General features: G+C 46.8%; 1 protein-coding gene across 1 annotated transcript; it reads left to right on the forward strand.

Moving 5' to 3' along the window:
- Positions 1 to 851: 851 nt before the first annotated feature.
- Positions 852 to 14718, forward strand: LOC133342240 (NXPE family member 3-like). Its single transcript, XM_061551269.1, is given in 7 exon segments — positions 852 to 1020; positions 3741 to 4462; positions 4993 to 5069; positions 5690 to 5719; positions 5722 to 5898; positions 7935 to 8105; positions 12819 to 14718. Coding segments are annotated over 7 exon segments (1644 nt in total). The 5' UTR covers positions 852 to 915; the 3' UTR covers positions 13181 to 14718.
- The last annotated feature ends 455 nt before the right edge of the window (positions 14719 to 15173 follow it).

The raw sequence follows: 15173 nt of genomic DNA on the forward strand, positions 1-15173 counted from the left end.
GAGTCGAGACCCTCTTGAGAGTCACCGGGACAAGCGAGGTGATGTGTCTGTACACGTGCAAACGTGGGGTCACGGAGAAGTCACGGAGACAGGACGCGCACACAGGGTCGAGGTGAGAGAGATTAATGTGGATTACCCCTGACGAGATGTCTGCACGCACAGACGGAAGCGCCGTGCTCGGAATGTGGGCAGCGCAAATATATTTATTATTAAAAGCACGGTTGCTGAGGACAAACCCGGCCAGCAACATACGTCACTATTAATCAGGCGAGACGGCAATGGTGATGAGACACTGTTCGTTGAAGCCACATCCACAGTTTGCTCGTGTTGGTTGAACCAATGCTGATTAAATTATACACTACCAGAGAATGACATGTGGCTTATGGGATGTGCGAAAATACGTCATTTATGTGGAGGGAGAGCTGTGTAACGGAGTCAAATTGCCTGCTTGTTTAATGGATAAGAGATGACACGTTTCATGAATTGAGCAAGGTTATTATAAGAACTGGGGAAAGAGACGATGGTGGGAGGAGTGAATTCCATAGCGGAGCCGTGCGAGGGGAGAAGCGGCAAGAGAAGTGAGGTGACTTGCAGTGTGTTGAGTGGGTGGGTGAGTGGGTAGGTGAGTGAGTGGGTAGGGGAGTGAGTGGGTGGGTGAATGGGTGAGTGGGTGGGTGGGTGAATTGGTCGGTGAGTCGGTGAGCGGGCGGGCGAGTGGATAGATGAGTCGGTAAATCAGTTAGTGCGCAAGTCCTGTGATGATCTACGATGTAGTGTGGTTGGACAAAGTTCGAATGAGACGACGGAGGGGCAGGGGAGACGGAGGGTGAGAGGGAGGAGGGCGAGGAGGAGGGGCGAGTGGTTGAGGTTACGACTGAGCACGCAGAGTCCCGCGTCTCTCCTCCTCGGGGCTGAATGATGAAGATGGACTCGAAGAGTCTTCCTCCATCTCGGATCTTCAGGTCGTGGCTTCTCATCTCGCTCCTCGCTCTCAGCGCCCTCGTCGTCTTCGTGATGAACGTGAGAACGTCTCCTGCTCCGCCTCACCGTGCACTCTGTGCCCTCCGTGCTCGTTGCGATTGTTGCGTGGCGTCGCGCAGCGTCATCGCCGTGTTTGGCGTTTAATCGAGTTTGTTGCGATATATCGCCATGGTGTGAGGCGGTAGAACCTTGCTTTGGTTGTGAGTCCACGGATCTGGGCCACTCTCAACACTCACCAGACACCTACCGCTACTCACCACCTGACACTCACCAGATGACACCATTGGAACCTCATTTGCCAGTAGAAAAATATGATAATTGTTTTTTTACCCTTTTATCTGGCAACAAAACTGACACCTTTTTTTTACAAGGAGTCATGTTTGCATAGACCACAATACCTGCAGTTGTAATGCAAACAAAAAAACATAACTCTAATAATGTATGCACTGTCCTTGAAGTTGATTGGTCCACACCCGAGACAGCTGTTATGTTTTTTGTTTTCATTCCGACTGCAGGTATTGTGGTCTATGCAAACATGACTGTTTGTAAAAAAAAGTGTCAGTTTTGTTGCCAGATAAAAGGGTAAAAAACCAATTATCAATTATCACTCACCAGATGCTCACCTGACATCACTGCCAGTCACCCAAACAACTCACCTAACATGTAACCCTCACTAGACACCACTCACCAGACACCTCACCATTCACGCGCTCCCACGACACCACTAACCCGTCATCCATCTGAACCACGGCAGACACACCTGACCCCTCACCACTCGCTTGGTAATCAACAGACACAACTTTGTTCACACCACGCTCCTCTCCTGAAACTCAGCAGACATCACCCCACGACTCACGTGGCACTCGCCAGCTTCTTTATTCACACACACTTATCAGACCAACTAACAAAACACTCATCACACCAATACACCCATGACAAATAAAGAATTTGAACTACTATACCACACCGCTACACTACACCACACCACCACGACACCACTGAACCGAATCATTGCACCATTACAATACAAACTACACCATTGCTGTAAACTACAATATTTCACCACACTACGTAACACGATTCCATCACACTAGACCAAACCACTACAACCACATCACTACACGAATACTCTACATCACTACACTAAACCGTAACAGTATACTGTACACCACTGTTGTAGAGTAAGTCTTCGTTTAAAGCGGTAGATGCGTTGCTGAACAGTGCCGCGTTAAGCGAAAAACGCGTTAAGTAACAAAAATTCCCCACGAATAATGTAACGATAAAGTTTGGCAAGATGCGACATACGCACACACAGTGAGATGGCGGGATTAATAACTGAGGGTACGTCGCCGCGTAACTATCATTCCGTGTACTATATTGTGAGGCTCAGCCGTGCAGGTAAACAAAGTAGTTCATCATCGATCGCTCAGAAACCGTCTTATGTTATAACAATCGGTTTGTTCCGCGTTGTGAAAAAAGTGTTTCCTCATGGAAGAACCGCGTTATAGCAAAACTCGTTGTGTGAACATGCGTTCAGCGAAGACTTACCATGTACCATTTAATTACACGACTTAACCCAATACCACACAACTATAAGACGCCGCTTAACTATACTGGCACTTGCTCACTTATTATTCCCTCATTCACTCACTCATTCCTCCTGCATTCACTTATTTATCTCTCAGTCAATCACTCATCCATTTCTGTCATTCGTTTAATTCACTCATTTATCCCTCAGTCACTCATTCTTTCATGTATGCATTATTTTCTAATTCTCTAATTCATGCTACATTCACTTGCTAATTCCTCCCTTATTCAATTACTGTTCTGCCTCACGGCAGGTGTTTTGCTCCATGCGGGAGTGGGGGTGAGTACACAGGAATTTCCTGTTTTGAGGGTGAGTTTGGTCACGTGAACAATAAGTTACGATTTGACAGCCTTTCAACCACGAGGCTAGGGTTTCGCCATTACACAGAATTCAAGATGGCGGCACACATCGCGTCCCAGTGAAGCCAGTTGTTATTGTCCATTGTGGGACTTTAAGAAGCATTGTCGTGAGTTCGTTATGTTCTTATAATACTGGGAATGTTGTTATAATGTTAGAATGACCATTATAATGCTGTAAATGCCTTTATAATGCTGGTAAATTGTTATGATAAATACGAGGCCTAGTTAACAACGAAGCCTGAAACTTGCCTTATTGTGAATGTTACTTGCAATCGAATAAGTCGAGTCAAACTTGTAGCCAAGTAACTATATTGCGATCTTGAGAGCAAGGATGACGAAATATCTCATCCACAATTTAGTGTTTTGTGTAATACTGTACATCTGGGGGCAGTGTGATGATTACACGATGTGCCTTTATTTAACACAGCAGCTTATTCTCTTGTATAGCTATTCAGTACTAATCTAGGTGCCTGGTCGATCCAGGATCTATTGTGGAGTTCAGGTTATCTAAGGCAATGTTATGATGATGTAGAGTTCATTCATTTTATTGATATTACCAAATATTAACATACGCTGTATTTGTGCTGTGTTTTTCCGTCAGTTTTACCTCGTTCAATTCAATAAATGACGTTTGGAGGCAGATGTTCACCCTGGCTCTGAGGGTTTATTAGATGCGAGGTTAACTACTTGGATAGCGGTGCAACGAAGCGCACAGCGAGGCCGAGACATTTACTAATTCCTCTCATTCACTGACTCAATTATCTCATATTCTTCATTTAGTCATGCTTTGATGTACATGCACTGCCTCCCAGGTGTCCCTGAGCCTCCCTCCCCTGCAAAAGCCTCCCCGCCATGCAAGGCCCGAACCAGGCCCCAGAAGTGCCACCACGGAGCCACATGACCCCGAGATGGACGACCTGCAGCAGCTCCTTCGGTGGCCGAGCCCGCCCACCACGTCCTCGTTCAACTTCGAGTCGTCCACCAGCCCCGCGGCCACGAGCTACCGGCTGCTGGGCGGAACACGCAACTTCACGGTGGGTGACACGCTGCGCCTCGCCGTGCAGGCCAGAGACTACCACGGCAGGGACAAGCGGTACGGCGGAGACTACTTTCGCATCAAAGTCTACTCAGAGAAGCTCCGGGCGGGCGCGTTTGGCTCGGTGCTGGACCACGACAACGGCTCGTACACGGCGAGCGTTGTGCTGCCGTGGCCAGGCGAGGCCCTCGTGGACGTCAAGCTGGTTCACTCCAGTGAGGCTGTGCACATCATCAGCCGCCTCCGTGACTCGGTGCCCCACAAGATCTTCTTTACCGGCTACTTTGAGAAGGAAGGAGCGAGAGGCGAGGCCACCGAGTGCAACGCGGTGCCGCGCTTAATGATGAAATCCAAGATGTGCGTGTACAGGGACACAGAGACAGGACACATGTGGTTCTGCAAGAAGCCCAGGACGCTGCCTTGCGACTCCCTGCGATTTCACTCGAACAGAGGGTTCAGAAACATTCTCACAAAGAAAGATGAGCAGTTCTTCAGAAAGTAAGAGCAGACATCTCCCTTCTCCTGTTTGACAAACTCCCCCATGCATTTTACTTGATAGTTGTAGCAACAAAATGATGAGTTCAGATCAATAGTAAAGCAGTAAATTGGTTTGCATGACTGACGAGCCCAATCCTGACAGCACTGCATTTTCTACGACTGCATTTTGGTTATGTAAGCAATAATATGGCCACATTTAGCTCCTGAGCTGGGGTCTGGACAAGGCTGAGTGCATTGTACAAGCAATGTGGTAATCCCATAATTCGTTCACAAGGCATGATGGGAGTTGTGCCTTCCTGTGTTTGTGAGGAAACCTTTTCATGTTATTGAATCTGTTTGCTTCCAGCCAAACAGAAAGTGTTTTATTTGAAGTTTGGCAGACGAGACCAATCCTAGCTACACAGCAATTTCCACAATTTGTAAAGGCATGGACTGAGTCTTAACTTACACGTTACCTGCCGGTGTGGCATCCCATCTGCCTAGGCCATTCCCCACCCATTTCTTTTGTGCGTTGTTCCTGGGTGATGCAGCGAAGTCTCAAAGGTGAGAATCAGCGGAGATCCAAGTCAAATCAAGGTGTTGTCGTCGTCATCACTGCACAACTTCAGTGAGTGTTGAGCACTTCATGTCCCACGCAGCCTTAACTGGGCATGTCCAGAGTGTGGCCAGGCCTGCTTAGTTGGGCCAGAGTACAGAAAAGATTTTCAAGATTCTCTGGCAGGCAATGAGTGTAATACGATCATAAATGTTGTGATAAAAAATATATATTGAGTTAAAGTCTTCTCGTAGAAGGGAAATAATAAAATAATAAAAATAAAACATAATAAAATAATTCTCACGACGTTTCGTGAGAATTATTTCCTTTGTCAAGGCGCTCTTCCCCCTCCAACCCAGCTTAAATATACGCTTCCAAGCCTGGTGGTGTTCATTCAGACACTGTCTTTCCGACAGACCTGTTCTTCACCTGAGGACGGCTGCTTGCGTTGTGGCCGAAACGTCGTGAGAATTATTTTATTATGTTTTATTTTTATTATTTTATTATTTCCCTTCTACGTGATTTTACCGAAAGAACCAAGAAGATGAATCCCTGCAGTCACGGAGGCTTTAAATCGAAATTGAGTTTAAGTCAATACGGGTGTCACGGTGAGTTTGATTTGTAAGATTTCTCAGAATTATAAATTTTAAAAAAGTGATGACATTGGGTGTTTGTGTATGTGTGCTTCTCAGCGGCCGGCCTTGGGTCGTGCATGCCAGGCCACCGGTGCCCTCTCTGAGTGGCTTCTACCTCAACGATGAGTGGGAGTCGCTGTCCTGCAGGGCGCGACCCTTCCGGGCCCCTCAAGACCTAGCCACATGCCTGCGCGGAAAGAGACTCTACATGTACGGGGACTCCACTATCCGCCAATGGTTTCAGCACCTCACTGCGCACGTTCCAGGTATGAAAACCTCACCATCAGCATGAACCCCTCATCATCCTATTGCTTTATCTGCTCAATTTGCCTCATGCGTAGGGAGCAACATTGGTCTACAATTCCCCCTTTCAACTGCCACAGCCAAGTCGAGTCAGAGCGAGGCCCTCACGGTATAAGCCAGAACCAAGCCGCGCTACGCTGACCCCCCAAGACATCTGACTCTGGCTCGAGACCAAGTATGGCAAGGGGTGGGGCTCATTCAGTGGTGCGCCAGTGGCACGGCTCGACTTCTACAGTAGAAAAGCAACTTGGTCCTTATTGAGCCACGTCGGTATGACTCATTGTGGCTCGGTTGGAGAGTGGGAAATGCTTTAATGGAAGACATGGCAGGAACTTACTCTGAAGTCAGATGCCAAATTGTCATTCATGGAATTGGTCAAATATCCCAATCTAGCAGGAATTTCCTACGAATGTCTGGAGATATTATGCTGTTTTCCTGGGTCTCTCAATTCCTGTGCATCCACTTTGCTAAGATCACTGTGTCTCGGCTTCGCTGTGCGCTGCGTTGCACCTCTATCCGAGTAGATAACCTCGTATTCAATAAACCTTCAGAGCCAGGGTGAACATCCGACTCCAAACGTATTTAATGAATTGAACGAGGTAAAACTGATGGAAAAACACAGCACAAACACAGCATCTGTTAATACTTTTAAATATCAATACAATGGATGAACACTACAGCATCATAACATTGTCTTAGATAACATGAAACTCAACAATAGATCCTAGACGGACCAGGCACCCACATTAGTACTGAACAGCTATACAAGAGAATAAGCTACTGTGTTAAATAAGGGCACATTGTGTAATCACCATGCTGCAGCCTAAATTACAGCACCACACATAACACTAAACTTTGGATGAGATATTTCGTCATCCTTGCTCTCAATATCGCTTTAAGGTTACATGGGTACAAGTCTGACTTGTCATATCCAATTACAAGTAACATTCACAAGGTGAGTGGCAGGCTTCGTTGTTAACTAGGCCTCATATTTAACGTAACAATTTAACAGCATTATAAAGGCATTTACAGCATTATAACGGTCATTCTAACATTATACCAGCATTCCCAGTACTATAAGAACATAAACGAACTTACAAACAATGCTTTTTAAAGTCCTACAATGAACAGATACACCTGTCTTCACGGAGACGTTATTTGTGCCTCCATTTTGTACTCTGTAATGGCTGATACCCTCCGCGTGGTTGAGAGGATGTCCAATCGTAACTTCCTGGTCACGTGACCAAACTCAACCTCCAAACAGGAAATTCCTGTATACACACACCCCCACTCCTGCCGTGAGGCAGTACACTGGCTGTGAGGCAGTACAGACTGGGTTCAGGACCATCTGACAGCGGTAGTCCTCCACTTTTGACGATCATTATCATCATCACATACAATCTGTTGCTGATGCCATTCCTCTGTCTTCTGACCCAATGCCATCTTTGATTGTAATGTTAAAATCTTAGTTTCATGGGTAACGGGCATTATTATAGTTACTATCATTGTAGGTCGAGTGACCAGCTCTTGTAGCCCAGGCTTTGTGATGAAGCCTCATTGCAGGTGATTGGTATAAGAGTGTGTAGGTAACTGTGCTTTGGAATGCATCAAACACAGACAGCTCTTCGAGTCATTATTTGACCAAATCTGTGGAAATAGGAACCCTCCACAACATGAAACAGCCAAACAAATTGTCACGTGTATAAACATCTAACATGCCTATTATTGTTGTTTCAGCTCACTGGTGAGTTTAAGAACAATTCCCACAACCAAATTCAACAATTAGAAAATACGTATTCCCTTGAGACTACTTTTGGAATCATCAAAACAAGATCTAGAAAGACAGAGCAACAATTTAGAAACTCAGAATTACTATTAATATACAACCTGGGCTGTCCTGCACAGCCCAGAACATACACTGATGTTGCATTAATAAGTAGGGGAATTATGTCGTCGTAACATCAGCAAAGTACCACTATGACTCGCTTGCCATTCTCAGACATGCAGTTCATCGACATCAACGCGCCCACGGTGCTGGGCCCGCTCATGTCGGTGAGCGTGGCCGCCAAGACGTTCCTGCTCTTCCGCTCACAGGGCCTCCCCTTCCTCACACAGCACGGGCCCGTGGCCGCCATCCACTACGTGGCCAACGAGATCGACGGCCTAACTGGTAAGAAGCCTCTTACCTATGCCTATCACTCTCCTCGCTTCCCTACCCCAGGCTCCATACTCTCCTTCAAATAGATGTAGTGTTGTATTTTCTTTTTCCATTTGCACATCCAAGCCAAGCGAGTTTTGTCTATCCGTTTTTTAATTTGTTCATGTCTGTGTTCCTGTGAGAATACAGACTGGCACTTCCAGTAGTCAGTCGAAAATCTAAATTAATAATAAAAGTACAGGCAGTCTTAGGTGTACAACTAAATAAGATGAACAGGAACGGGGGAGATAAATGGGTGTGAAGTGATCTGGTCAGGGAAATTCAGACAAAAACAGTGCAGAAAATAGACATGGAGGGCACTGGATGGAAAAAATACGAATATTATAGATCTGGTAATGATCGACATATAGATCTGGTAATGATTGATGTGAAATTGGACCACAGCTTGGTACTATGCAACCTACGACTAAAACTAAAATGTATATCCAGAACGTAATGAGAAGAAGAGGAACATAGAGGGACTCCAGAATGCGGAGATAAGGAGGACATGAATAGTAAATATCGAGTAGAATCAGGGGTGCACATCTGAACACCTTAGCATAGACAGCAAGGCATTCGCACTCAATAAGATAGCGTACCAAGCAGTAGAAGCAACAATATTCTTCGTTCTAGACTTGAAGCTTTCGTGACTGCAAGGAATCATATTCTTAGGTGTTTTCGGTAAAGTCACGTAGGTAAAACGTCAAAATTAATAAAAATAATAAAATAAAAATAAAGATCACGACGTTTCGGAGGCAACACAAGTCTCCGTCATCAGGTGGGACAGTCACAGCCAGATCAGCTGCATCAAGTGAGGCAATGATTCAAGATGTAATCCCTTAAAAGCGAGTTGAGGGGGGGAGGAGAGGGGGGGGCTCATCAGAATGTGGTAGCCAATGAATGGAAAGTATCGGGAGAGAAGGGCCAACAAAAAGGTGGGCGACGGCGTGGAAGCTATTGTGCGCAAGCAACACACTGCTGCCCACGCCAACGCATTGGGCAGAGAGGGGGGAGGGGGGAGGTCTGATACACATGATAGAAAAGAAAAGAAATGCGTATGTTTATACCAATGCTGGCTAAACAATGAAGAAGCTATTGTGCTTGCGCACAATAGCTTCCACGCCGTCGCCCACCTTTTTGTTGGCCCTTCTCTCCCGATACTTTCCATTCATTGGCTACCACATTCTGATGAGCCCCCCCCTCTCCTCCCCCCCTCAACTCGCTTTTAAGGGATTACATCTTGAATCATTGCCTCACTTGATGCAGCTGATCTGGCTGTGACTGTCCCACCTGATGACGGAGACTTGTGTTGCCTCCGAAACGTCGTGATCTTTATTTTTATTTTATTATTTTTATTAATTTTGATGTTTTACCTACGTGACTTTACCGAAAACACCTAAGAATATAATATTCTTCGTAGCAAAACCCGAAAAAATGTATAACTGAGACAACCTTCGAACTAGCACAGGAAAAGAAACAAAGGCTAAAGATAGATTAATCGGATAAGATGGCAACTAAGTACAAAGAGCAATGCAAGGAGGTAAGGGCAACAGCAAAAAATTATAAGCAGGAATGAATACTACGCAGGAGAATACAAGACCAGGGAGGTGTACAAACTGGTCTAGAGCACAAATAGGGAGTGGCAGCCAAGGCAAACAGCAATAAAAGGCAAGGACGGTAAGATCTTGATGGACGAAGCAGAGACAAAAAGAAGAGATGGACTGAGCACTGCAGCAAATTGTATAGGAATACAGATCAAAAAAATGAAGAGCTGCTGGATGAACTAGAAAAGATATTCCCACCACCAAGGGATGATGAAAATGATCAAATCTTGTACAAAGAAGTAGAAAAGGCAATAAAACATCTGAAGAACAACTAAAATCCAGGAGTGGATGGTATAAGCGTAGAAATTATGAAAGCTGGAGGGAAGGAACTTATAAAATAAATCCATGAGCTATGCAAGTAAGTATGAAGAGAAGGGAAAATACCAGAAGAGTTGACAAAATCCATATTTGTGACGATTCCCAAGAAAGGAGATCTCACCGATTGTAAACATTACAGAACTATTGCACTAGTGAGCCACATGGGGAAGGTAGCAATGATAGTACTATTGAGGACTATTTGACGAATTAACAGGCAGAGTATATGAAAGATAGGAACTCAGTACAGAATTTTTTTGATGTTAAAGTTCATAGCAGAGTAAGCAAATAAAAATAATAGGCTGGCATAGATTTCCATAAAGCATTTTATTCGATGAAGCAAGATATAACGTGAGCAATATTAAGATCATACAGAGTTGGAAAATGACTGACACAGATTCTGCAGAATATAGGTGAAAGGTCAAAGTCAGGAATAAAGTTTGAACAGGAAAAAGGAGAATGGTTCCCAACAACAATAGGTATGAGACAGGGAGATCCACTATCACCAAACAACGTCATCACATACTTGCAATGAGTGGTGGACGCCATTCGGGACAATGGCACAGAAATGTCTGTGCAAGGAGGAAGAATAACTAAGCTGAGATTCTTAAATGACATAGATCTCTGATGGAAACAATATGCGTAGTGCTGCAGGAAATTGTTCATATGCTGCATGAGTCAGGAAAGTATGCAGCACTGAGGATTAACGTGGAAAAGACAAAGACAGTGGTGTTCGGAAGGGGGGGGGCATTGAGAAAGAATACCAGAAAGCAGCAAGATTGTGAATGTAAAGGATTCTGCATACTTGGGAAGTTTAATTACATGGGGCAATGACTACACGAAAGACATAAGAGTGAGGATCACGAAGGCAAAAGGAGTAATTGCAGGATTCAATAACATCTGGAGAAGTGTAGTGCTCGACTTGACACGACAGCTTCTTGCTTTTCTCTCTCCTTTTATTTCGCGTATACCGATCAACATTCCTCCAGCTAACACCGATCAACATTCCTCCAGCTAACACCGATCAACATTCCTCCAGCTAACACCGAACAACATTCCTCCAGCTAACACCGATCAACATTTCTCCTCCGCGCTCTCCGCTCGCTCGCCGCATTCCGCCGGCCTCACTCGTTCCGCGTCTCTCCGTAGACTCTCCTCTCCACTCTTCCTGTCACAGTTCAGCCGCTCTTTATCGGCTCCGCCATCACACTCCGTCGTAACTCTATCAGCTTCTCCTCCCACACTCTCGCCGCTTCCTACTGGCTTCGTCGTCTCATTCCAGCCGCTTCTGCTGGCATCTCCACTGCTACCCTACACTGCTCCACTGCTACCCTACACTTCTCCACTGCTACCCTACACTTCTCCACTGCTACCCTACTCTTCTTCACTGCTATTAGCCCCGCTGCTTCGACTCCAACATCCTCTTGTCTCCTCCCAGGCGCGAACTCCCGTCTGCTCCAAAACCCCTCTCTTTATCCCCGAGCCAATTAATCTTCAATTAATCTGAGGCATCCCCTCGCGACGCCACTCGCCCCCAGCCCCGCTGGCACCTGGCATGTTTTCCCAGACAATGCGGCGCTACTTAGCGACAACAGCAACCTCTCGGCCAATCAGCGCCATGCGTCCTTAATTACTCACTGTCACCTGCTACCGTCCTCACATCTCGATAACAACAACTCCCAGCCAATCAGCGCTCCGTGTCCTTATTCACTCCCTACCCGTCTCCGGCCCTCTCCTCACGCCTAGCAACAACAACACCTCGATTTCGTTTGCTCCCACTGTACGCCGTGCGCGTGTACACCGACTTCAGCGTGTGGCGCGTACTTTCAGGCACTACAGAAGCAAAAAAATCAGCTACAAGAACAAACTAATATCTTAATGACATGCCTGTTCAGTACAGTATTGTATTGCTTACGAGACTTGGACATTGAAAAAGACTAACAGACTTCAGTTATTGGCATTCAATATGTATTGCTATAGAAGCATACCGCACCTAAACTGGACCCAAAGTGTGCCCAACATAGGAGTAAGCGAAAGGTTGCACATTGAAAAAGATATAATCCAGGCAGTCGTGAGAAGGAAATTGGCACTATTTGGACACACATGGAGGATGGACAACAACAGGACAATTAAAAGTGTCTGGTTCTGAAAAATGGAAGGAACCGGAAAGAGAGGAAGACCTAACAGAGAATGGCTGAACAACGACATTAAAGATTGGTGCTAGAAAGCTGTGCACTACTTGAGCATATTAGCACAAGAGAGGGAAGTGGAAAAAAATTACGAAATGTGCAGTGGATATATCCAGGCTATCTGCCCATAGATCGTGATGATGATGATAGGGAAATATGGTTTGATTTACAATGATCTGATATACGACGGGTTTTCCAGGAACACATTTTGTTGTAAAAGTGGGCACCACCTGTATATTACCTCACTGCAGGTTTTTCTTAATCAAATGTTGTCACACTAGATGTGCATGTGCTTGTACCATTGATTCAGGAACGTCTGAAAAACTTAACTGGAAAGCAGCTATTATTACTTAAACGTGCTAGATGAGCAAAAACACCCGCAACCGACGCTAACATTGTGACGCTGCGATCAATATGCAGCAAACTCCATGGCTTTGGAAAACAAGGTTCTATCTGCTCATTAACAGTGCAACAACAGCCAGGTCACCAACACCTGGGAAATGCCTTTCTGTCTGCGTTGCTGTGTGTGTATCCGTGTTGTGACATCCCCATGTCCGTGTCTGTGTCCCACAACCCAGGTGGGAAAGACACGGTGGTCGGAATCAGCGTGTGGGCTCACTTCACGGGGTTCCCCGTGTCTTTCTACGTCACTCGCATCAGGGGTATTCGTGCCGCGGTCATTCGCCTGCTGAAGCGAGCCCCCGGGACGCTGGTCGTCTTCAAGTCGGCCAACACCAGCTACCACTCGGTCTTCCAGTCAGATTGGCTCTCTCTTCAACTGGACCTCGTCATGCGCCGTCTCATGGCGGGGTTGCCCGTGGTGATCTTGGACGCCTGGGAAATGACGGCGGCCCACCGTCTCCCGGACAACATGCACCCTGAGCCTGTCATCATCCACAACGAGATCAAGCTCCTCCTGGCCTACGTCTGTCCTGAGTAGGGTTGCCGCTTCCTGAGATAGAAGAAAACCGGCACACATCATGGGAAGAAGATCGACTCGCAATACCAGAAGCAGGGGAAACTAAGTTTCAGTGCATTTGTCTTGAGTGATATATTAGCAGGGTCTGATTGAAAGTACAGGCGCGTCTTGCGTAATGAGACGTGCCTCTACTTTTTTACATGAAAAATACAAATTACCGTATTATTTAAAATAAAGGAATAAAATATGAAATGTTATATTTACAACGGGTCCCTGATATACGTTCTTACATTTTTGAGGAACTCAACGTAAAATTCCCCTGCACATACGTCATTACGTAATTTTTTACTCGAGTTCAGCTTCGTATAGGAAACGCACAACTCGTATTTCACGCATTTGTAGTGACATCAATGGAGTTATTATGGCATTTAGCACCCGCTACTGTCACAAGAGTTGAGCTGTGTGTCTTGGGCCTCTCTCGGGCACCAGAGTGGGTATGCAATGGAAGTGGGCCCTAGGGGGCAAATTCCTGGTGATAGTGAGAGAGGGGTCGAGTGAGGACATGACAGCTTGGGTGACCCCGAGAGGGCACGCAACCGGACGAGGTGGCAAGGGGGGACCAAAAGGAGAGGAGAGGGACATGTGATGTAGGGGGCAAGTCTTCAGGAAGGATCTGGAAGGGGGCGTGGCCAAGGGCAAAGCCCGGCCACGCCGCGGCCGATAAAGGTCGAGTCCCGAACCCCGATCCGAGCTGTTCTCTGGAATCAACCCTCGGCGCTACGTCTTTCCGATCTTCGGTCTCCGCTTGGCATCGTGGGTCAGTCAGGATGTTACTGACTGACCCGGTTATGTAGTTAACTGTTGGGGTCTAGTTAACGTGTGTACGTTGATGTAGTTGGCCCTGTTGGGGCTGTGTAATTAACGTGTTGCCTCCAAGTCAAGTGTGTGCCTCCGCGATGAACACTATACATGCGCAACCATCATCGCATGTATCCCCAGCATCCTTTCTGCTCCTCAGTCCCATTGTGTTCTCTCACGTTGTGCATAGCGAGAGCTTAATGTTATTTGCATAATCATCTCCCAACAACTTGTCCAATTAAGCACAACTCATCCACTCAATGTAAGATAAAACCTTAAACTAGTGTAATATGAGGATGCACCTGGGGGTAACTGGGCGATGGTGATAGGCTCTGCCGGCCTCAGCCCGCAGTCAATGGGACGTCGAGCCAATGGCGTAGCCCTGGGGCTGTATAGCAACATCGAGAAGGTTCCATGGGAGAGGCTCATGATTGGCTGCGTGGCATCACGTGAGCCAGGTGATATAAGGGGTGAAGAGAGACAGTTCAGGGTCAGTGTGAAGAGCTTGAAGGAGAGACTATGTTTTGTGTCTCCCGAACGCCGTTATCCAGCGGTGTGAGGGGGCAAGGGAAGCGAGCGAACGCCACGCTCGGGTAACGGGAGTAACGCGAGTAACGGGAAAAGGAACAGGAAAAGGAACCCAGTGTGAGAGAGAGCTGTGAACGGGGAAAAGAAACGAATAAAGACAAGACAAGAGAATACGATATCGTCCGGAGTGGGTTTATTGCACTAGTGTCGTCTGTGCGTGTGGGTAGCGTGCATTGCACACATAGTCAGCCGGAGATGAGGTGGTCGCAGGAGGCACCACTCTGCCCTTTTTATTTGTTGCTGTTGCCGAGCTCACACCACAACTTGGGCCACCTCCTTCTCTCTCACGCACGACCCCGCTACTGCGCACCCCATCCCAGACACGACCCTGTCCGCGTTGCACCGACGGCATCGACTGGGACAGCCAACTATTGTCCGGCCGCGCCATAAGACATGAGTCCACTCCCAGAACCGGCAGCCCCCTCGACGCAGCTTGGCTCCGCCCTAGCCGCACCTCCCTTCTTGAACTCTCTAGAGCAGGGGTCCCCATCCCCCGGGCCACGGACCGGTACCGGTCCGTGGCCTGTAAGGAACCAGGCCGCACAGCAGGAGGTGAGCGGTGAGTCCG

The sequence above is a fragment of the Lethenteron reissneri genome, chromosome 2 (assembly GCF_015708825.2).
Source record: "Lethenteron reissneri isolate LAM-NWPU_2019-01 chromosome 2, ASM1570882v1, whole genome shotgun sequence".
NCBI lineage: Eukaryota > Metazoa > Chordata > Hyperoartia > Petromyzontiformes > Petromyzontidae > Lethenteron > Lethenteron reissneri.